At 37.2% G+C, this 22,868-nt stretch overlaps 1 protein-coding gene across 5 annotated transcripts in view; it reads right to left on the reverse strand.

The window, feature by feature from the left end:
* GRIK1 (glutamate ionotropic receptor kainate type subunit 1) overlaps positions 1-22,868 on the reverse strand; it is a 394,644-nt gene that overhangs the window by 77,102 nt on the left and 294,674 nt on the right. For all 5 annotated transcript variants that reach the window (XM_059164562.1, XM_059164564.1, XM_059164563.1 and 2 more), the window contains exon 7: positions 16,602-16,745. In XM_059164562.1, the coding sequence (XP_059020545.1) occupies positions 16,602-16,745 (144 nt within the window). The remainder of the gene's footprint in view (positions 1-16,601; positions 16,746-22,868) is intronic.

Below are 22,868 nucleotides of genomic sequence, written 5' to 3' on the forward strand. Positions count from 1 at the left end.
TGAATTCTATCAAGCTAAATATATGAAGAATAATTATCTAATGCTTAAGTAACCTTTCACAGAGAGAATTTTATTTATTGTCCTTATTTCCAAAATGTTTTGCTGGCAAATCTTGTTGATAAAATGTGAGGGCTGTGAGGGTAATTGCAATTCCTGGCTAGATGTATTCTTTGTGTAAAGATGCTCTGGTTCCATTTCTAATAATAGTAAGATGAAAAGAAAGTGTGTTTGCTCATTGAATGGAGCAAACTTAGCTGAGGTTCAAAATTGGATCAATAGTTTTTCACATTTACAAATCTTCATTATTTCTTTAAAACCAAGACCCTTGCAGTTGTTGGAATTGTCTTTGAAAATATTTGACAGTAACAGAGAAAGTCAATGATCATATGGTTTCACTTACTTGCGGAACAGAAGGAATAACATGGAGGACATTAGCAGAAGGAAAGGAGAAGTGATTGGGGGAAATCGGAGGGGAGACAAACCATGAGGGACTTGGACTCTGAGAAACATACAGGGCTTTTGGAAGGGAGGGGCGTGGGGGGATGGTGAGCCTGATGGTGGGTATTAAGGAGGGCACGTATTACATGGAGCAGTGGGTGTGGTGCATAAACGATGAATCACTTGGTACACTGAAAATATTAAAAAATATATATATTTGACAGTGACCACACACACTCATCACCTATACTGATTCAGAAAAATGTTTATTTTTCAATTCCCTTCTCAGAATAATTTTAACCACAACTACTGCCATTCTCTGATTAGATATTTTTGTGTGTGTCGTAAATCTTGACTAGATTTTTTGAGTAAGTCTACATTACTTGGGTAATTAGATAATGTTGTTACTAGCCTGTTTGCCATTGGTTCAGAATATTTACTTTAAAAGATTGTAGGATATTTAGAAGGAGAAAGGAATATGTCCTCCTTAAAAGACACTGCCTATTATTTATCATGCCACATAAATTTTAAAGTCTTTTTTTTAATCAAGGAATCAATTAAAAAAAAAAGGAATGAGTAAAAAAATCTCTAACATTTATAACCCAAAGGTTAGGGCAAGTCATCAGTGTCAAAACCTGATCTTCCAAGGCAAATCTTAGGATCGTTGATTTAAATAAAAGCCAACAATGAACATTTTCATCCTTTTCTCTGAATATTCCTTCATAGGCTGCATGCAAAGGGAGTCACCATTCAAATATTATTTCCAACCTATAATTAGTTTGACGTTCAAATGACTACTTTGGAATTTCAATAAGGTAGACATCTAAAGCTCTGGCCGTGGGCTGAACTTGCTGGTTGGCCCACATAGGACCAAGAAGGAACGGTGGAAAGATGGAGAAGAGGTTTGCCCTCCTCCTCTGCAACCCCACATTTTCCCCTCAGATCCCCCACATCCCTGCTGTTCTGAAAATAAGGGGAAAAGAAAGGCTTGATCCAGGCCTTTCTTCTTTTCTTCCTACTGCTTCCTATTCCTCAGCATGAGTTTATTGCTTCTCTGTATTGCTCTGTTAGATCTTCACTTAGATCTGACATCTTGAGGGCAAGAGGCCATACTTATTCTGGCTAATTTCTCTCTTAGCATCTTCCATATTCCGAACCCAGATGAAGGTGATTTAGGAATAATTGTAAAACAGCATGAATATACTTCTCACATCCTTGGTTAGTGATGAATTATACAATACACCGAGGATAGAGGATGGGCAAAATCATTTCACTTCATCTTGTTATCTGCAACGCACTTGTCCTCAAACCAGAGTAAGGATCACCTAAGTTTCTGGAGTTTAAATGTAGGAAATAATTGCTTGTTTTATTTGCTTTTAGTGGTTTCTTCAAGTGATGTTTGGTACACATCGCAGTTTGGCTTACAGGATTGCTCCTAATCATTAACACAGTGTAGAATGTTCCCCGTGAACTGGTCTCTGCTCACCACCTACCATGTTATCTCCTACAGTAATTTATCCTCGGCCACCAACTAGTCTCCAAATATGGAATACCTTTCCCCACTATGCTGCCTCCTCCACTCTAACTCACTTTTTAAAGTTTAGGCCAACCTTCATCTTCTCTGAGAAGACTTTTTTTTTTAAGGATTTTATTTATTTATTTGACAGAGAGAGATCACAACTAGGCAGAGAGGCAGGCAGAGGAAAAAGCAGGCTCACTGCTGAGCAGAGAGCCTGAGGTATGGCTCGATCCCAGGACCCTGAGACCATGACCCACACTGAAGGCAGAGGCTTTAACCCACTGAGCCACCCAGCCGCCCTCTGAGAAGACTTTTAAAGCAACTTAGATGAACAGCACTGTTGCCTTGGTGACCCCTACTTTATCTTAAAGATACTTCTGGCTTACAAGTCAGTCCAGAGGAAGACACATATTTGTCTTCATGTTTACCTTCATGTATGAATCTACTTTCTTTGAAGTCAGGGACCACATGTCACCTGTCTGATGGGCACAGTTCTTGTCACAGTTCCCAGCACAGGGTGTATCTTGCTTAATACTTACTGCAGAATAAATATTTCAGAATAACCCTGGTAAATAGTATGTGTGAGTATTTGTTCCTTCATTAAACAGTTCTACATTGGAAGAATTTTCATATCTAGATGATGTGGCTAACACCCATTTTTTCCCCTTGCTGTAAGGAATCCTGACTAATCATCCAAATTCTCACCTGAAGATCTTGCTTTCTAGCTTACTGAGAAAGTGGAAGCAACAAGTTCCCACAACTGCATCTACCCACCTAATTACCAGCATGTCTGCCTGTATTGTCCCATTTCCCTCACCTTACTAGGATGCACTATCCATGCTCATACTCCATGTGTGCACCAGACTCTCTCACCTGTGCAAAGATGTTGCTTCTACAGTTTCCCTCTCTTGCATTATCGATTTGTTCCTCTCTGACTGATCATTCCAATCAGCAGACAGATGTGCTACAAAATATCTCGCTTTGGAAAACATTTTCTGAATCCCATGTAGGATACACCAGACATTTTGACAAATGCTATTTTCTTTCCTTCTCACGCTTGTGTGAAGTAGAAACGATTAGCTTCATTTTATGAGATGAGGGTATGACATACGCAGAGCTAATAAGAGCAAGGCACGGATTCAGACCATATTTTCTGACTCTGAAGACGCACTTGTTAGAGGAAATGACCAAGTGTATCAGAATGGTATCCAAAGAACACACACTCAGTACCTGAGCACCCAGAAGGTTCTCTCCCATCTTTATGTGATGCTCAGAGACTGTTACTCCTACTCCCTGATCTTTATTTTCCCAATCGAAATATGAAGAAATTGGGAAATTTGCTATAATACCATGAAACTTTAACAAGCTACCCTTCTACAATGTCATCTAAAGAGTACAAATTAATTCTGCCAGATAAGTGAAGTTGCTGAAAACTGAACTTCAGAAAAGTTCTGTGTTACTATATTTGCAGTGTAGATGTTTCAGTTCTTTAGTATATCATAAATGCAAAGGCAAGGAATAGGAACTATAGTGGACACAGTCATATTTTGCATCAAAGTAGTGTGAATATCCACTAGCCACAGAGAGCCAGATCCAGTAAAAGCCCTGATCATTTCATTCAAAGGGGAAGAGGAAAACTATGAGTCCCTAGTATCTGTGACTTCAGGCTGTCATGGGGTAGGAAGCATGTTATGTCCCAGAGGACTCTGAGGAATCTTGCTGAATAACTCCAAGGTTATTAGACATATTTATTAAATAAATAAAAGCACATACATAAAGAAGCATTGTCAAGTATTTTGGGGCATGTTAATTGCATACCACTAGATAGAGATGAGAGATTTACCTAGTCATCTTAAAAGTCTGGAATCTTAGAAAGGCAGTGGAATACATAGGTGGAGATGGTTGACTCAACAGTGTAAGATTGTAGCTGGGCTGAAATCTAGCTTGTAACTTTGGGCAAGTTATCCAAACCTGCTAAGCCTCAGTTTTATTAGGTAAAGTGGAGGTGAGACTTGTAGGGGTGTTATGAGGTCATGTGGAAAAATAGTTGATCAACCTTTCTTCCACTTTTTGGAGTACTTACTACAAGGACGCAGACTCATAGAATCTCAAGGTCACTTAGATCGTTGACGTGACTTGCTTAACTGCACAGCTCAGAAGTAATAGTACCAAGATGATACTGATCTTTTTCTTGAATTTAGACTCAAGTATATATGAGTGTGAGTGTGTGCACACATACATGTATTAGAAGCATACTACCTTAATACATTATGAGAAAGGGTTAATGGAAAGTTATTGTATATATGTAGTCATACACAGTAATAAGCTTTCCTTCTTTGAATGGACTGGTCTGCCCCCATCTCATGGAAAGTAATTCATTTGCTAATCCAAACACAGAAATATAACAAAGGAAAGTAGTACTCTTGACTTTTTTTTTTTTTTTTGTACTCTTGACTTTTGATTATCTGTGTTAAAAAAAATCTGAATTTAAATTTTATTGTTTTTAGCTTTAAACTATGGCTGCTTTAGGCTGACTGCTGAGTTGTAGGTGTCAACATTTGGAAGGCCTGAACACAATGAGAAATTGTCACCTCTTCTTTCATTTGTATTTTAAATAGAGTTTTTACTAGAAAGGCAGTGTTTGACAATTCTCTCTCTAGTTTTGTTAATTGATTCATATACTCTGGTCATAATTTTATTGATTAACATCAATGTTTAGCACCATCAATTATTTTATGCATTGGTGAGCTCACTATTTCTAGTCTAGAGATGATGAAGAATAATCAAATATGCTAAATGAGTCACCAAGCACATTTTCAATATGAACCTTTGGCAAGGAGTCTCTCTTTTTTGCCCTGAGTGCCTGAAGAATGGATTCCACTAGCAATGCAGTATTGTAAAAATAAATGCTGCATATTGAAATGGCTATTAAGTCACATTGCAGGAGTTTTACAGCCAGAAGAGGGGTTATTCCAAAACTTACTGCTCAAACTGAAAAAAATCAGAGTTATGGGAAATAAATATTTTAAGAAGGAAAAATACAAGCATTGATTCTGTATTCATGTAGGGGGCTCCTTGTTAACTCTCTGGTACTTCATTAGGTCTTGCATCATTTTACCTATGTAAACTATTATCTTAATTATTTGTATAATGTCAATTATATATTTATTGCATATTTATGCATAATAATTATATATTAACTATGTTAGCTATCTTTTCCATTGATAATTAATTTCTTGATGGCAGGAAATGTTTTACTTCTCTTTGAATTCTACCACTTGCATTTGGTAAATACTGAAAATATTTGTAGAAGGTATGATCGAATAAAGGAACAATTCCAAAATTTGCTCACTTAAATACTGGGAGAAAGGTAGAGGGAGGGCAACAAGACCTGGGAATTAGGACCTTCTTCCCACTGGCCGTGATACCGAGGAAAGGCTACAGGAGTACATTGAGGCACAACAAACATCTGTGCCTTACCCCATTCTCCTGATCCCTTCCCTCTTCTTCTACAAAACTGTACAACATGCATATTGAAGAAGTGAGATTGTTCGACTTTCTTAAGGCTATGGTGTCTATGGCGGTAAGACTGGACGGGCAGAGAGATTTAGTTTATTTTCACTCCCTCAAATCAGATCTTATACCTCAACCCAACTCTAAAGAGATTTTTTTTTTTTTAAATTTTGAAGGTTTTCCAGGCTTAGATGTTCCCTATTGGCCTGTGATTGTGTGGGAAAAGAATTACGTCTTTAAGTATTTGACTCCTTAATTCTAGTCATTCATTTAAGGCACTTTCATTTGGCTAACACTTTCTCATGGAATTACTAACAGTAAGATCAAGACAGAAAGGTAACTTGGGGGTTTGGAGAATAGTGTTGAGAAAAGAGAACAGAGATAGAACTTTATAGATTTCAAAAATTCGTCTATAATTTATCTCCTGAATAGAAGAGTTAATGAGGGCAATTCATTGCACTGTTATTTCACTTGTTTTTAATTAAAGGAGGCTCACTCTGTGTCTATTGTATAAATGCAGTATTGATGGTCACCATTGATGGCAGGAAATGTTTTACTTCTCTTTGAATTCTACCACTTGCATTTGGTAAATACTGAAAATATTTGTACATTTACTGTACAATTACTGTCTTATTCAGGTCCCCAGAATGCAATACAATGACAAATCTCTGAAATTCACCCTCCATCTAAGCAATGTGAGCTCTACCTAGTCACCCACAATTTTAAGTCAGTTCTCAGAAAAGCTATTTAAAAACAAATCTGAAGTATACATAATAATGGTGGTAAAAATAAACATTAAGCAAAGGAAGAAATGATAAACATAACCTTTAGACCACATAACTTCCTTGGATGTCAGCTATTTCAGGAACTGAAATGATGCATTTATCATATTCTTATCTGTTCAATATATAATTATTTTAACTATTATGTGTGTTGTTTATAACCCATTATCTTGCAATAATAGCTTGCATGGATCACTGCATAATTTAAAAATATAATGGCTTTTCTTGCCAATATTTGATTTCCAACTCTAAATCTGCTGACTTTAACTATATCTATTCCATGCACTTTGGGTAAATAAGTTTTATTTCCTAAGAATTTATCTTAGAATATGCACCTGGATTTTCTTTTCTTTTTTTTTTTTTTCTTCCATAAACTAGTTTCTTTTGGCACTGGTTCATGTGGTAGCTCATTTTCTGAAATGGAATGGATTGGCTCTGTACTTGCAAATCAACCAAATGGGCAGGAACACAAATCTGAGACCCAGTGGGTGTGTAATGGGTGGGAATAGGCCACTTGTCTAGTTAGTTAGATAATGTGATCAATAAAACCTGGAAATCAAGTCTTTTGGTCTTAAATTACTCAAATTACTCTGATTGTTAAGGAGGGCACTTGATATAATGAGCACTGGGTGTTATATAAGACTGGTGAATCACTGAACTTTACCTCTGAAACAAAAATACATTATATGTTAATTAACTGATTTTAAATTGAAAAAAGTATAAAAAATAAAAAAATTTAAAAAAAGTTATTCTGGTCCCACTAATTATTGTCTTTGCTGGGTAGGTACTTATTATTATAGCTAATCAATACATTCCATGTCTATCAAGATAAAAATAGGGATCCCATATATATTGACTCCATATCTTTCCTTAGTTAGCTTGGTTGGATGAGATAATGTATTAAGAAAACTTTTATTTATTTAGCCACCAATATTTATTGAACATTTGAAATGTGGGAAATCCAAACTGAGTGCTATACGTTTAAAATAGAAAGGATTTAAAAAACTTATTATAAGAAAAAGTTAAATAATAATTTTTATATTGATTATATATTGAAGTGATAATATTTTTGATATATTGTATTAAATATCTTATTAAAACTAATCTCACTTGTGTCTTTTAATTTTTTAATGTAGCTAATAGAAAATCTAACAACTATGTGACTCATGATATTCCTACTGGACAGTGCTGCTCTAGGGCAAATTTTGCATTGGTTATAAGAAACTATCAGATGTTCATTGTACCATTGTTTCTATATGCCAAGAATAGAAGAAAAAACAGGTATGAAAATATCTATTCATAAGGGTATTGATAAATGCACCAAAGTATAGCTGACCCTTGAACAAGGCAGGAATTAGAGTCACTGACCCCTGACATAGTCAAAAATCTGCCTATAATTTTTGACTCCCTGAAAACTTAGTTACAAATAGCCTATTATTGACCAGAAGCCTTATGTTTATACAGTTTATCCTTATAATAAAGCAAGGAAAAGAAAGGAAAATTTAGTAAGAAAATCATAAAGAAAAGAAAATACATTTACAGTACTGTATTTATTGAAAAAATTCTCATATAAATGGACTTGCGATATTCAAGTTCATGTTGTTAAGGGTCAACTGTATTTTCAGGAAATGAATTGTTCCTCTATTTGGATTCATTACTTTCTTAATATTTGCATATCTTGTTCCTTCATTCCCTCTTTTTTTTCAAGGCTTTACTCATTTTCTATTAGCCACGAGATGCTTTCTAACTACCTTGTATAATATAGCAATGGAGATTTTTCTTCAAGGACACCTGCACACCCTATACTCTTCTGAACTTTGCTTTTCTGATATTCTTTGTCATCCTTTGAAATATTATATGTCTTATTCCCCTACCATTGCATTCTTGATGTCTAGAATAGTGTCTGCCACATACTAGGTATTCGGTAGGAGTTTGTTGACTGAATGAATGATGGAGGAATAGATGTCAATGAAAAGGAACAAACTGGAAAAAGAATACATATATATCAACCCAGATATCTACTCAAAACTTAATTAAGATTGATTAGAAAAGCAAATTGCTGAATGAAATATATAGACACACACACACGCAGAACATAACTGCACCCACACATCATCATATGTATATATGACATTCATTTAAGTAAATTAAACACCTGCATATTAATGTGCCCATATGCACACTTACACATGTGTGTAGACTGTGGTACTGAAAGCAAATTCTTCAATCAATGTGGTGCAGAAGCAGGACATTAGTAGCTGAATGGGAGGAGGGTAATTGACCTGAGTCTCTGAAAGCTATCTGATAAATACTAATGTTATTTAGAATCATACAAACTAAAAAGAGTTTGGCAAAACCTCCCATCCTATTCCAACACTCCCTTTTCTCATTTCTGACAGGTGATTATTCACCTAGCCACTGATTCCCAGTTTCAGAGATAGGTGTCTTAGCACCTTAGTTACATATAAGACAGTGTATATAACTGGTAAAACTATGAACTATGAACATTTAGGAACTGATCTCATTTCTCTGTCCAGAGTTGTATGGGAATGGAGGAAAGGACCTGAAAACTCCACTCTTTCTTCAGGTCTAAATATCTTCAATGTGAGGGGCTATCAATGTAAATGACTTTGATTTACACAGTGCAACGCTAGGTCGTGGTGCTGAAGACTGAGTTGGAATGCAGGTGGTTTTCAATAGGTGCAGAATGAGAACTACAAATCCTCAATTTCCCAAACAGTAGAGATTTGAGTGAGTTTGTTGCCAGATCCAATGTTGTCTAATTAATCCAAGGGACAGCTTGTCCTGGCAATCAAAATCAAATGGCATGCAATAGTGGGAAGTGTTACCCAGTGGAGCCACAACAGGATGAAAACATGTCAGAGCTTTGCTTCTCCAGGGGCTTTAATTTTTTTTTTCAACCCTCTAATTTTTCACCTGGATCCCATGCTAAAAAAATAAATAAATAAAAACAAAAGCAAAAACAAACACTCAATACTGACCTATTAAGTAAAAGTCCAAGTAAATATTAAGACAAATATATAGGAGCCTCAGTGGAGAATTTATCTTCTATGCTTTGATTTTTAAAAGCTTAAATTCAATGATCTCATTTATATATTCAAATTAATAATCTTCATTTCATCAAAATAGAACAAGTAAATTACAATTTCATAGTGAACCAGTGGCAGAAAGCTGTCCATATTTTCAGTGCTATCCCCATATACATAGGCATTTGGAAATAATTTTCACTCCTATATAGTAAATCTATTTTGGGCCAGATCAATTAGGAACGATTTATATAGTTTAAAAAGTAAGCATTAGCTCAGCACAATTTGTTAAGAGTTTGGTGGATCTTAACTTCCTGGGTTCTGTTCAAGAAGCATCTTGTAAATGCCTACCACGTATAGGCATAGCTCTGAGGACACAAAGATAAATTGACTTTGTCCTTGTTCACGGGAAAGGTCTCACAGTGTCTGGATGAAGCAATTTAAGGCTAACATAGAGATGTAAAATAGCTATGGAGTTCAGTGGAAGAACACCCCCAAAAAAAGTTTTGGGAGAGGATCACTAGAGAAAATGAGTTCTGAATAATAGCCCAAGTAAACAATAGGAGGGAGTGCTTTCCAGCCTGAAAAACATATGAAAAAGGAGTGTCATAAGGCAGGTTTTAGTCTGGAAAGACCATCTGTCTCACTGTGTGAGAAAAGCATGGTGAATGAAGGAAACTACAAGTAAGTTTATGTTTGTAGAAGGTGGAAACCTACTACACATTTATGTACAACACTCTATATGGGGATTTTATATGTGGAATTTATATGCCCAGTTTATATGTGGACAAAAGTTATAAAAGGGTGGATCCAGGTGAGAAATAATGAGGGCAGTAGATAAGGAAGGTTGCAAAACATTTAGAATAGAAAGCTAATAGGACTTACTGAATTAGATGAGTGTTTTGAGGTGGATGGAGAAGTTTAGACAACCTGTAGAAGTCTGGTTTGATTGGCAAGTTTTATTTTACTGTAATGTTTCAACCTAGTTACCAATATAATAGATATCAGGATACTAGAGTGGGTAGATAAACACTCCACAGTTTCCTGTACATAGGTACAAAGGAAGTGCCTACAGAGATTGTCCTAGAATTTTTGGACTTGTGCATGAAATTTATAAAAGGGATCACATGCGTGGTAGAAGTAGTCGCTGGAGAGATTTCTCTGGAGAGTACTGTTACCTCTTTGAGTCCACACTCTTCTGCCTTCAGGATGCCATTTTTGAACCCTGGTAAGTAGGATTTCAGGGGGCCATTCAGAGAAGTCTGAAACAAGTTGGCTGTAGTTGGAGAAGGAGAAGACCAATAGCTGGTTCAAACATGAGGAAGTCAAGGTAGACAATGCACTGTGGAGTGGCTCCTAGGTGACAAAAGAGGACTACACAAGAGCTGACCAACTGAAGGGAGGGCCAACTAGGGTGTGCTGCATCATGATCAGAGGCACTCCAACGACACCCAAGGAAGGAATGAGTGGGTGCGAGATTCGAATCCAGAGTACCTCAGGGGGAGTATAGTCAAGGACTCTCTACAAGGGTGAGGAGATTTCAGCAGAAAAAAAGCAAGTTATGTACCACTGGATGTCATGGGGCTGAGGAAATATGATACACCCCCATCTAAAAGAGATCCATTGATTGGTTCAAATAAACATCAGGAAAGACTGCCCAATAGAAAATCATGAAGAGTCAAAGAAAATTAAAAAAAAAAAAAAAAAAAAAAGACTTAGGTTTAAATATTCCCCAGACCCACCTGGGGAATATTTTTTGATCCCAGAGAGCACAGAGCAGGTCCACCAAGAAAAACTGTCCTCATTCTTCTTGAGCCTGGTAGGAGGTACAATAACTAATGGTTTGGTGAGGGCGGGTGGAAGGAAGGAAAGAATGAAAGAAAGAAGAAAGAGGAGAAACCAACCATAAATCACATTCCTTCACTTCTCTAGTCTTCCAGCAGACTGGAGCTCAAAGGGAAAAGAAATTTGAAGTTAAATCAAGTTGGACTTCTGATTCATATTAGAATAGAACTTCTAATTACTAAGTTCAGGTTTCACCTAAAGGAACTCTAGAACTGTTATTACCTTAATAAAACACAAAAATCCCGAAAAATCTACCAATTTACACTGAATAATATTAAGAGGACAGTAGGAAAAAAATTGGTTTTGTTGTTCCACTAGTTATGTTTGTTTGATATCCTAATTAACCTTGTCATTATTGACATTGGGCTTATGTAGCAATAATAGATTTAATGGATAAAACAACAGATTCTCCCATTTAGGAATTTGTTGATGCAGGGCATCCAAGTGAATTTTTACAATAGCTGCATGAATTTAGATCTGTGGAAGGAGTCAAGAAATACTTGTATGTTTCTCTTGAGCAATTTATTTCCCCCTTTAGTTCTTTATGAATGGCGGTCACTTCAAAACCAAGATATCTATAATCCCTCATTAATCTTTGTGGGTTTATCTGCTTTGATCAAACCTACAGAAGGCTATCAAGATAAACTCTCTGAAATACCATATTTTTGTGCTTCAAGAACAGTGACTACCAATCTATTATCAATCAAATTTGAATTTCTCAGCTCAGCAGATAAATTTTACCAATTGTCTCTCCATATCTACTTAACCTCATTTTTCACATCCACATGGGACGACTTTTCTGACCCCAGCAGAAGTCTTTATGCTTCATTTACACTTTTGCTATTCACCATACTGGAACACTCTTTCAACCAAATTCTATTTTCAATACCCAATTCAGACACCCTTAACATGGGTTTTAGGCAAACCAGGGTACTTCTAAGAACCCTGAGATTACAGCTGGATTTGTATGCCTTTTGTGGGAACAATTAAGACAGTTTTTTTTTTTTTTTTAAGATTTATTTATTTATTTGACAGACAGAGATCACAGGTAGGCAGAGAGGCAGGCGGGGGCGGGGGGTGGGGGAGTAGGTTCCCTGCTGAGCAGAGAGCCCGATGCGGGGCTAGATCCCAGGACCCTGGGATCATGACCTGAGCCGAAGGCAGAGGCTTTAACCCACTGAGCCACCCAGGCGCCCCAATTAAGACAGTTTTAACATAGGATCCATAACCCAGAAAATAGTTAATAACCACTGATATAACCTAAAATATATGATTCACTTCATGTAGCCACTGTTGGCTGTCCTTCCCAGCATCCGTGATTACAGACTCTCTTCCCAGATGCCTCACTGTGCCTGCTCTTGCTGTAGCTACTCTCACTGCCCCACGGCCAGCTGGAACTTACTCTGGGTCCAGAGTAACTCTGGCGATAGACACAAGGACTTTAGTTTCCTAAGCCCCCACATAGCTACTATTTCTCAGACTAACCTGAGAGGTGGTTTGCCAGGTCTTCTGACAGCTCTACCTAGTTGCTGATTACATGATGTTTTGGGTCCCTCCTGAAGAATCATGCATATGCTCCATGACGGAAAGTCCTTCATCCCCTGGCACCATTGCAGTTGGCCTCTTATGCTATGTTTATTTCCATAGAACTCCTGATGTTCCACTGCTAGCTCCTGTCCTCCTTTTACAAATAATCCTACTTCATCTTGGGCTCCAATAACAATAATGTTGATGCCAATAAGAACAATATCAAGCATGCTGTACATGGGCACTAGGCAATATACTTACACTAGGCAATATAGATAATGTTTTATATGCGTTGCCTCATTTCTTCCTGACAATGACCTTATCTGATAGACATTTTTTGGCAGGACACTCGGTTTATGGTTGCTACCCTTTACTGAGCAACCACCACATGCGACACATTTTGTTAGTCTATACATACATGTAATAGCCACGAACATATACAATGGGTTTTTTTATCTGCAATTTTTAGAAGAGGAAATTGAGAACAAAGATTCTCCATGACTAACTTCACTGAGATAGAAAATTGCAATTAAATCTCAGGGTCTGTGCTCCCTGTGCCAGAGTTAAATAAGCTGTCCTAGTCCTCAGATCCCTGCCTCACTGTCCCACCAGAACCTATGGTCCTGGTAGGCAAGTCCGGCTGATTCTTCAAATTGTTTCTGGATATGATATTCATGTTCTGAGTATGTCCTAAAGTACTAGCTTATATGTTGCATGTGCTCTTCAGTTCCTTTGCCTGTTCATTCATTAATTTATTAGTTTATTCACTTGTTTGGCCTCTACTTGTTGGGTGTTCATTCCATGCTAAGTCTTCCTAAAAAACGGGAAATAAGACTGGAAAAGCACAGGTTGGAGATGGACATGTAAATAAATATGATGGTCTAACAACAAATATAATGGAGGTAAGGAACCAAAATTTATGAGTCAAGGTAAGCACATAAAGCTAGCTTTTGAGTTGAGACATGAAGGCCTTCCAGCCAGAGGCAAGAGAATCTGGTAGGAACATAACGGCAAGTTCAGGGAGCCCCAGTAGGTTTAGCAAGTGCTGGGGTTGGGGCAGGAGATCAGACGGATGGCATAGGAGATAAGGAACCAGATCACTGGGGAGCCTGCAGATCCTGCTGATAAGCATAGGTTTTATCTCAGACATAGGATGGCTTCAAGGGAAGCCTGCCATTCCTTCACTATGTAGATTTTATATTAATACATAGTAAAACCACAACTTCCAGTTTGGGAGAAAATAGTACGCTGTAGTGCCACGTTAATGTTACTTGTATAATGGAGCCCTGGTACTGCTTATTGGGTGGGAATTTATAATCTCCTAATACATTTGTTTAGCAAATGCCCAGAGACATGACACTATAACACACTCTACCAGGTTTAAAATGTTCTTTAATTCTTCCTCTTTAGTCAGCCTGAAACTCTGAAGGATGGTTAGCTTGAAAGACTTGTCTGAAAGGCTTACTGATTCTAAATGATGTGTGAAGTTATCAGGGATTAGTGCACACACAACAATCTCTGAGCTCGGAAAATTTACCTCCTGTGACGAATTTGATCTTCACCCCATAAATTCAATCTGCTGACTTGCTCCTTTACATGATTTCTGTTTAGAGATTAGAAATCCTTTAGAAAGTGAGAGTCACTAAAAGAAAGGACCCGGGGAAGTTTTAGCACCACACGCCTGATTTCATGTTTCTTAATAAAACCTGATGTCTGCAAAGTTTTGTTGAATTATGTACTCCTTGAAAGAGACATCTACATTCTCGGACTTTTGCATGTTTTGGCCTGTCTCAGAATTCACTCTTTCGATCTTTCAAAAGACTGGGACACTGTTCCTGATCACGCCCGTCCCATATCTGCAGGTACCTATACCCTGCCAAGAGTGGCATATAGCACCATAACTCAGGAGGCAAAGAAGAAGAGCAATAAAATTTTTAATCCATGACCTGCCTCTCCTTTCAGCCCCCAACTGTGGAGACTGAGAATGGGGAATTTGCTCTTTGGACTAAAAGATCGTAAAATGTTTTTTTGCTTTCAATGTGGTCCCTCATCTTGGAGTTCATTATTTCTTTAAACATCTCTAACTGTGGCTTGATAATTTTACCCTCTTATGCAACCTAAGTATAAGCAAAAAGGTCCTTGGGGTGCTCCAAGCGTTTGATCCTAAGCTTTCATGTGGCCTCCTGCCTCTTCTTGGGCTGGCAGGAGATGAAAGGAAACCAGCTGTTTTCTTGTTAAAGATCAAGGTGATCAGGACCTAGCCATGATTGCTGCAGGGAGAGCAGAGACTGGGCAATGTCTTTCCATTAGGCACAGTATGTCAGATTTGTGTAGCTGTCACAAAGGGTATTTCATTTCATGCCTATTTGTGATTTCTTTGTTGTTGTTGTTATCGTTGCCAGGTTTAAATTCCTGGCATCACACTCAGTAAACTGAATGAGGCTATTATTAGCAGTCTATTCCAATTGTAAGAGAATAGCTAATATCTCAGATTCTTACTATGTTTCTGTATTGTTCTTCACATCTTATTTTTATCCTCACAATAATGCTATGAGATAGAAGGTGTTATTTCTGTTTCACGAAAGAGAAAACCAAGATACAAGAATTTAAGTAACTTGTGTAGATTATATTGGTCATAAATGTTAGTGGAGCTGGGATTAAACCCAAGGAACCATCACAGGACTACGGTGAGATCAGAGAAGTTCTCAGGGGCATAAAACTTAAGGAAGCACTCCCTCAAAGTCTCCTATAAACTCAAACATGAGAGTGAGTGCCTCATTAAATCAGGTACCCAGGGTAGTCTTTGCCACTTGCCATACCCTAGATCCAGCTTTGTTCTGGAGCCCGAGTTAGTGTTAAACCTCATGCATATTGTGTCTCTTGTTTTCACCTTTATGGATCAGAGTCACCTGTCAATGGGAAAGCAGATTAAACAAACCATGAAAGGGTTTGTAGGTGCTTAAGAGACCAGCAGAAATGAAGCCCAAAATAGGACTTCTTATTCTTGCTTGGGCATTCTTCTCTTGCACTATGACCCTTCCATTCTTTTCTCTTAATGGCTCTGTCTCAACTCAACCTTCTCCAACGCAGAGGGCAATAAAGATGCTCTTTACCTGAGAGGTAAATTTCTGCATCTTATAGATAAAACATTAGAACAGCAGTGCAGAGTAGGGTATGTACTCAGTTAAGCCTTATTTCATTTTGTCAAGCCCAGACACACCCTGAGGTGTATGTTGATGTCAAAGATAAATCAAAGATACATGTATATGAGGAATCTCAGGGCCTTAGAGCAGGATCTGATGAAGAGAAGTCAAATTGTATCAGAGAGAAGGAAATGTAGGGGATAGTCCAGGATCCCAGAGTAATAATGAAAAACTCACCTTTGCCAAATACCCCATACTCTTGAAAACCTTTTAGTACACTTGATAAGTTTTGAATAGATTGGACTTTTCTGGTTTGCTGGCAAATGGCAAAATAATTATTATATTATTAGAACAAAGAGGTTCTTCTATTCAGTCCTATATAATATGATATTTAAGAAACCACTGGAATTATGGGCTGATAGTGTGAGAACTATCCCTGGTACCCTCCAGTGATGGGCCAATGCACTCTTTGATTTGGGGCATGGAATAAGCACCTATGAACTTATGAACATATGTGGAGGAGAGCCAGCAGCAACTGAGACCAGAGCTGAGATGAAGGAAGGTGAATGTTATGATCCAGTAGCTTCTTTGAACTTCTCAACATCATACTAGAAAATTCCTGGTCAACAGACTTTTATCAGTGAAATCCTAGCAGATTGGATGATGATGGATTCTCCTTGTTTATAGATATCATGCCCGACAGAGCCATGTAGGAAGATCACAGTAAATGAACAAGTCAGATCACTATGGCTAGGAAAGAATTGAGCCATGAACGAGTAGCACTTGCCTCTTTGATTAAGTTCATAAATCTGGGTCCAAGACGCCATGGTTTGTGTCGATGACACTGCAAGGAGCTGACAGTCAGCTGGGAAGCCCGATGGGAGGCAATAGCCACCATGTACACCGCATCATACATCAGAGCTGCTTCAGTCTATGGAGGAAAACACACACCACATCTTCAATTTCACCTTTGTTTCCCTTCCTTTACCTGCATAATCATTCTACCTGCTTCCTTATCTCCTACTTGTCTGATCTCAATAGCTATTTATTCTCCAGCTGAACAGTTTTCACTCTCTGATAACTGTTTTTTCTCTAAAATAATACCTCATACTTCACAGTAAATTGAAGTGATAGCTCTGCTTTGTTTTGAGTTCTTAAAAAGACCCAAACCCCTCACATCAGCCACAAAAGACTTGATTTGGGAAACAAACATTTTTTGGAGCACCTTCTATGTTAAGCACAGTGTTAAAATCAACCACATTGAGTTAGAAGATACTAAACCTCAACATTTCAATATCAGATTTTGTGTCTCAGGACTTATATCTATTTATATATTTATTTACTTGTTTCTATTTGGTAGAAAATAATAGCTTCAAGCAAAACTAATAGGTAATTTCCAAATAGGTATAGATGTGTTGGTCACTTCCATTTACTAGAGTCAAGAAGGTTTGAGTTGTGGAATCAAATCCAATAGCAAGTTGTGGAAGACCTTTTGAAAAACAGACCTGTGTAACTTGCTTGGAATATGCCTGCCTTTGTCAGCACTTGCTTTTTGATAAAGAGTGTAAGTAGTCCTTGTTTGGGGGGGTTGAGCATCTCATTCTTCCCTTCCTCATGAAGTTTCTCTTATTTGAAAAATTTCACACAAGATTGTTTGCATTTTATTTTTAAAAATTGCCCTATGGTTTTCTTTAAGGATAAAATTGCATAATACCTTCAACATTTTAGTTAAAGGTTTTCACTGAACTTCATTTGAAATTCTCAACAAGCTCCCCAAATCAGAACAGATGGTAAAACTACTTAGGTAGAAAAACTGACCCCCAGACAGGATATTGACTTGTGTAAGGTCCTACATTAGTCGACAATTGGTAGAGTTAAACCTAGAATCCAGGTCATAGATCAAAGATCTTTTTTTTTTCCCCCCCAGAAATCTTGATTTGCTCAACATTTACTATGCACTTATTGAGAGCATGTTTTAGTGGAAGTGGAAAGAGAGGGTAAGAGCTACTACATCTCACACTTTAACCATATGTGACTCCAGAGATTATCCCCACTTTAAATCTATACCCTGTGCAATCTCTACCATTGCATTTTCCATATACATTTATAGTGGTATGGGTTTCTCAGTAACAATGTGGGCTGTGTGAATGCAGAAATGTTCAACTTCATGCTTTAGTGGTTATCACAGTTAGCTAGCACATAAATGATATTTAAAGTTGTTTAATAAATGTTTGCTGAAGGAATTGATATTATTGCATGCCTCACAATAAAATACATTTTTATGAAAACTGTATAACCCCAAGGTTTTAAGATGTACTTCTAAAATAAATTGTCTCACTTATATGATTGACACAAAGAAGTTAGATCTATCAGTCGTGGTGCTGGTGGTGATTGTTAAAGCTTAAAAATGTTTTGCTTTTTTCAGTTCAAAACTGGTGTATAATCAATTTCATAGATAAGAAAACAGAGGCTCAGGAAAATTAGGTGATTAGTCCAAGACCACTCTGCCAGTCACCTGCCTGGCCAGGGATTGAACCCATGACTATCTGATTCTAGTACCCATGTTCTTCACTACTCTGCTATGCTAACTTTGTGTGTTGAAGGAGAGCAATCCATTGGCAGAATGAGACTTTCTGAAACTCAATTAATAATTATAGGTGACTTTTATCAAGTTCTTATTAAATGTAGGGTACTGCTCTAAATACTTTTTAAACACTGAATCTTCACCATAACCTTTACTCTTTATGGATAAAGATATGACCAGGTTAACTGCGTCCCCAAACTGGCTGTGGGAAGATCAAAATTCGAACTCGGGAATTTGGTGCTAGGGTTTATTTTCTCAACCATGAAGCCGAGCTGCTTCTAAAGCAAATATTTGTCTGATGATTTAATAATGACAGTAATACTCAATTATGGTGAATGTTCATGGACAACTTACTACGCACCAGGCATATTAACCATTCTACACATCTTGTTGCCTTAAATTATTGAAATCATACCTTTAAATAGGTATTGTTGTCCCCATTTTACCAACAGTAAAATGGAGACTTGGGGAAGGAACTTTAGGAAATAACTTTGATAACTTGTCTAACTTACCAGGCAAGTGAGAATTTCAACTCAAGATGTAAACTTAGATTTTGGAACTCACGCTCTTAATTGCTATGCTATTGGGACCTGGACCATTTTAGCAGTGGAATATACTTTTTTTTTTTTTTTTTTAACAATTTTGTATGTATGTTCACTAATAGACTAATTGAAGGATTTGTTGGGAAGGCCGAGGAGTGAAGTTTTGATCTGACTTTTCCATAAGCTGGGCTCAGGAAGGATTTTGACTTTCTTTGTCAAGGCTGCTTCCACACTGGGCTGGCTAATAACATGGCTCAAAACCATGGACCTGATGAGTGCTTTTCACATTCAAAGAAGAAAACCATTTATTGTAAAACCATACTTCCCTTTGACATGTAATGTTTTCTTAGATGGAGGAGACATGTCTTTACCTATTTTATAACACTAATAAACCACCCCTGAATTTCTTTCCCTTTTTAGTTCTGTGCTGGAGGCCAGCTTATAGAGCAGCAACTTTCAAGCTCTTTTAGGTAAATATAAAAGAAATTGGCCTGTGTTTCAGATTTTATTTTTCTGAAAGTGTTTATGCTCACATTTTATTTATACCAGAATCCTGAATGAAACCCCATTACTCAGTGTTCCTAAGAAAATCTCTTCATAACAGCATGGATCATGAAGCAAGCATATGAAAAGCAGTCTCACACCATGTTCAGTTATCACAACAGTGGGCAGTAAACAGTTAACTCAGCAGGACTGGAGTAGTCACACTCTATGTATTCTAAAGAAGGGACTGGTTTTTAACTGGTTTCTGGGAGATAATGTCTGAAACCTTGGACTATTCTGCTGGATCATAGTATTTCTATGGGGTAATGGACAATGTTAGATAGTTTAACAATATGATTTATGGTGAATGCTTATTTTTGTTCACTTAGGGCCCTGGGCTGTATCAGTTTGCCCTCTGGAATGGCTAAAGACTGAATAACTAATGTTAGTAACAGGGCTGTTCTATGCTTATGTGACTGACTGACATCAAAGGCTTGGGAGAGTTTCCTTGGTTGGCAATGCTTCGTACATGTGGTCCCACATTATTGCTGTAGAGATTAAAGTACAGTCAATACAAATTTCCTGGGACAGGACCACTGTCCTGTAGCTCTCACATAATTATTATGTGGGAAAATTATGTAGTTCCCACATAATTTCTCCTGGACTTTGCCCTTTGCAACTTTTTCCTTTGCTGATTTTAATCGATATCCTTTTATTGTAATAAACTGTCAACTACGAGTTTAACAGCTCTTCTGATTTCTGTGGGTCTTTCTACCAAATCATCAAACCTGAATATGGTCTTGAGGACCCAGCACAATCCAGTAAGATGTGACCCCTTAGGAATGAGGACTAACAGGATATGGCTCTATAGGCTCCTTACATTTTGCTGCCTTCCTGGTATATAAAATTGTCAGAAAAAACTGGAGGACATTGGAGTATTGAGGGAAAAACTTAGTCTTTGTGGAGCAAATGGGCAAAAAGTATAGGTTTCCCATCTTCTCTGGAGACAGAAATATTCAGTAACCTGATATGGATGGGCAAGGTAGTTTTCTAAAAGAGAAGCTCTCCCAAAGAACACCCTTCCCCATCATTTCCTAAATGTATTCTTTCATGGATTCCTCTTTTAAAATCCAAATATCTTACCCACAGCATAGAGCTAGCAGGAATTTGTCTCAGTATGAATTAGCTAGTTTCCCTTGTTGGGGTCAATGCTGCTGAGGAGTCAAAGTGGTGGGAGAGGCAGTGAATATCCTGGATGCTGGCAAGAGCAACCCACAAGTAAACTGGGTGTTGGAAATGGTCAGGGGAAGGGAACAACTATATGATCAAGTACTCACAATCTAGAAATTCAGTAATTAGGGCAGCAACTCCAGTAGATCCAGTGAAACGTGGCACAGAGGTTTACCTATTTTTACTTCAATAAAAGTTTTTCAGCTTTTGAAAGAGACAGTGAAAAATTGGGAAAAGAGGGCCATATGTGAAGTTGGAAGACACCCCTGGGTGATTCCACTGGTCACACAAGGTCACACAGATCCCCGGGAAGGGACGATCTTGGAGTACACGCACAAGTCAAGAAATGCGTCTCTTGTAAACAAGTAAGTATTCTGCCTCTGCATTTCAGAATGTCTTTTGTTCCTTTATTGACTACAAACTGGCATAGCAGCAGGTACCATCAAGTAAATTCAATTTTATGTCCTGGAGCTTTTGTATATATTATATAATTTGATTTGTAAAGTAACACTGTAAAGTATTATTACACAGATTTACAGATAAGCAAGGAGCTCAGAGAAAAGAAATTTCAGAGAGGCTCCATAACCTAGTCATGTCATTTATTTATTCAGTAATTTAGTCATTCAGTCCATTGTCTTTCATTACTGGAGCAGCAGTGGACACTTAGGTGCACACTCAAAGGTCCACCTAAGACCTCTTAGATCATGATTATAGGAAATGCTCAGATGTAACATAAGGTTACTGACTAAACTTGATTCTGTGAATGCATCTGAAGAAACGGGAAGGCCAAGGACAGATCAATGTTGTGCTTTTTCTATGATTCCTCTGAACTATTGAATCATACACAATTTTTGTTCTCATTCAGAGAGGAATCCACCTAAAAATGGGCTACCCATTATCCCCATCTTGCCAAAAGCTAACAGACTGAATCAGCCCAAGTGCTAAGAGAAATGTAAGCGTAGTGAAAAGAAAAGTAGATTTTGTAAAATTACTCCAAACTTCTATGGCGTTAATGAACACTTCAGTTGATAAAACATTTTCTTTTTTTTAATCTCAAGATGTTTTAAATAATGAGTTTCACTATTTTTTAACTCTATTGACTCAGTACTGGGTTTCTTAATTAACACGATTTTAACCCAGTTTTTTTTTTTTTTTTTTTTATTTTTTATTTTTTATAAACATATATTTTTTATATACATATATTTTTATCCCCAGGTCTGTGAATCACCAGGTTTACACACTTCACAGCACTCACCAAATCACATACCCTCCCCAATGTCCATAATCAACATGGATGGAACTAGAGCGTATCATGCTTAGCGAAATAAGTTAACCCAGTTTTTAAAGTCAATTTTTTTTTTCTTTAATTATACCTATGACATTTAAGTCTGGAGTCAAAACTCCAACGGGGGCGTGATTTTCAAATTTGGATGTGTTTTGACATGTATAATATTATTTGAAGGTATTTTTAGTGTACAATGTTCCAAGAAATTTCTAATAGTTAAAATATGAAAGAGGAAATTAGATAAGTAGGTGAAAGACAAAACACATGGGTATTTTTAAACATATATTTTTTATATTTCTATATTATATATTCATACAGGCATCTATATATGTATGTAGCACATGCAAAATATAACTATAAAGGGCAACAGGAAAATTTGCCTTGGAGTATAGTGGTATAATGCATATGATTTCAGAGAATACAACTCTATTCTAGTAATGGCATTACTTAAACATCAATAGTCGTTTGTCTAGGCTAATTTTTAAGATACTCATTACTTTAGAATAATCTCTGTCTAAACTACACATGCCTATTTTTTATTTATAGGAAATCTCTTTGGACTTTTACAGATTTATTTCAGGGTTATATGAATATTTTTCATGTAATATCTTGGTCTTAGCAGAAGCTTAATTCCTATTTATTTAGCATTAGTTCCCTTATTAGATACATATTTATTAAAAGCCTGCTTTGCACTGGGCCTTTTCCAGTGCTGGAGATAAAGCATATCATGAAAAGATAAAGCCTCTGTCCTCATGGAGTTTATATTCTTGTAGAGGAAGGCACTTAGCAAACAAATTGAAATATAGCATATAAGGCCACAGGGCTACAGAGTGAAGGAAAACAAGTCATGGCAGAGAGAAAAACAATCCTCTCTGCTGAAATGCATTCAAGCAAATGTGAATAGGGGAGGGTTTTAGGCAGTGAGAGACA

This window comes from Mustela lutreola, chromosome 2 (assembly GCF_030435805.1).
Source record: "Mustela lutreola isolate mMusLut2 chromosome 2, mMusLut2.pri, whole genome shotgun sequence".
Lineage (NCBI taxonomy): Eukaryota > Metazoa > Chordata > Mammalia > Carnivora > Mustelidae > Mustela > Mustela lutreola.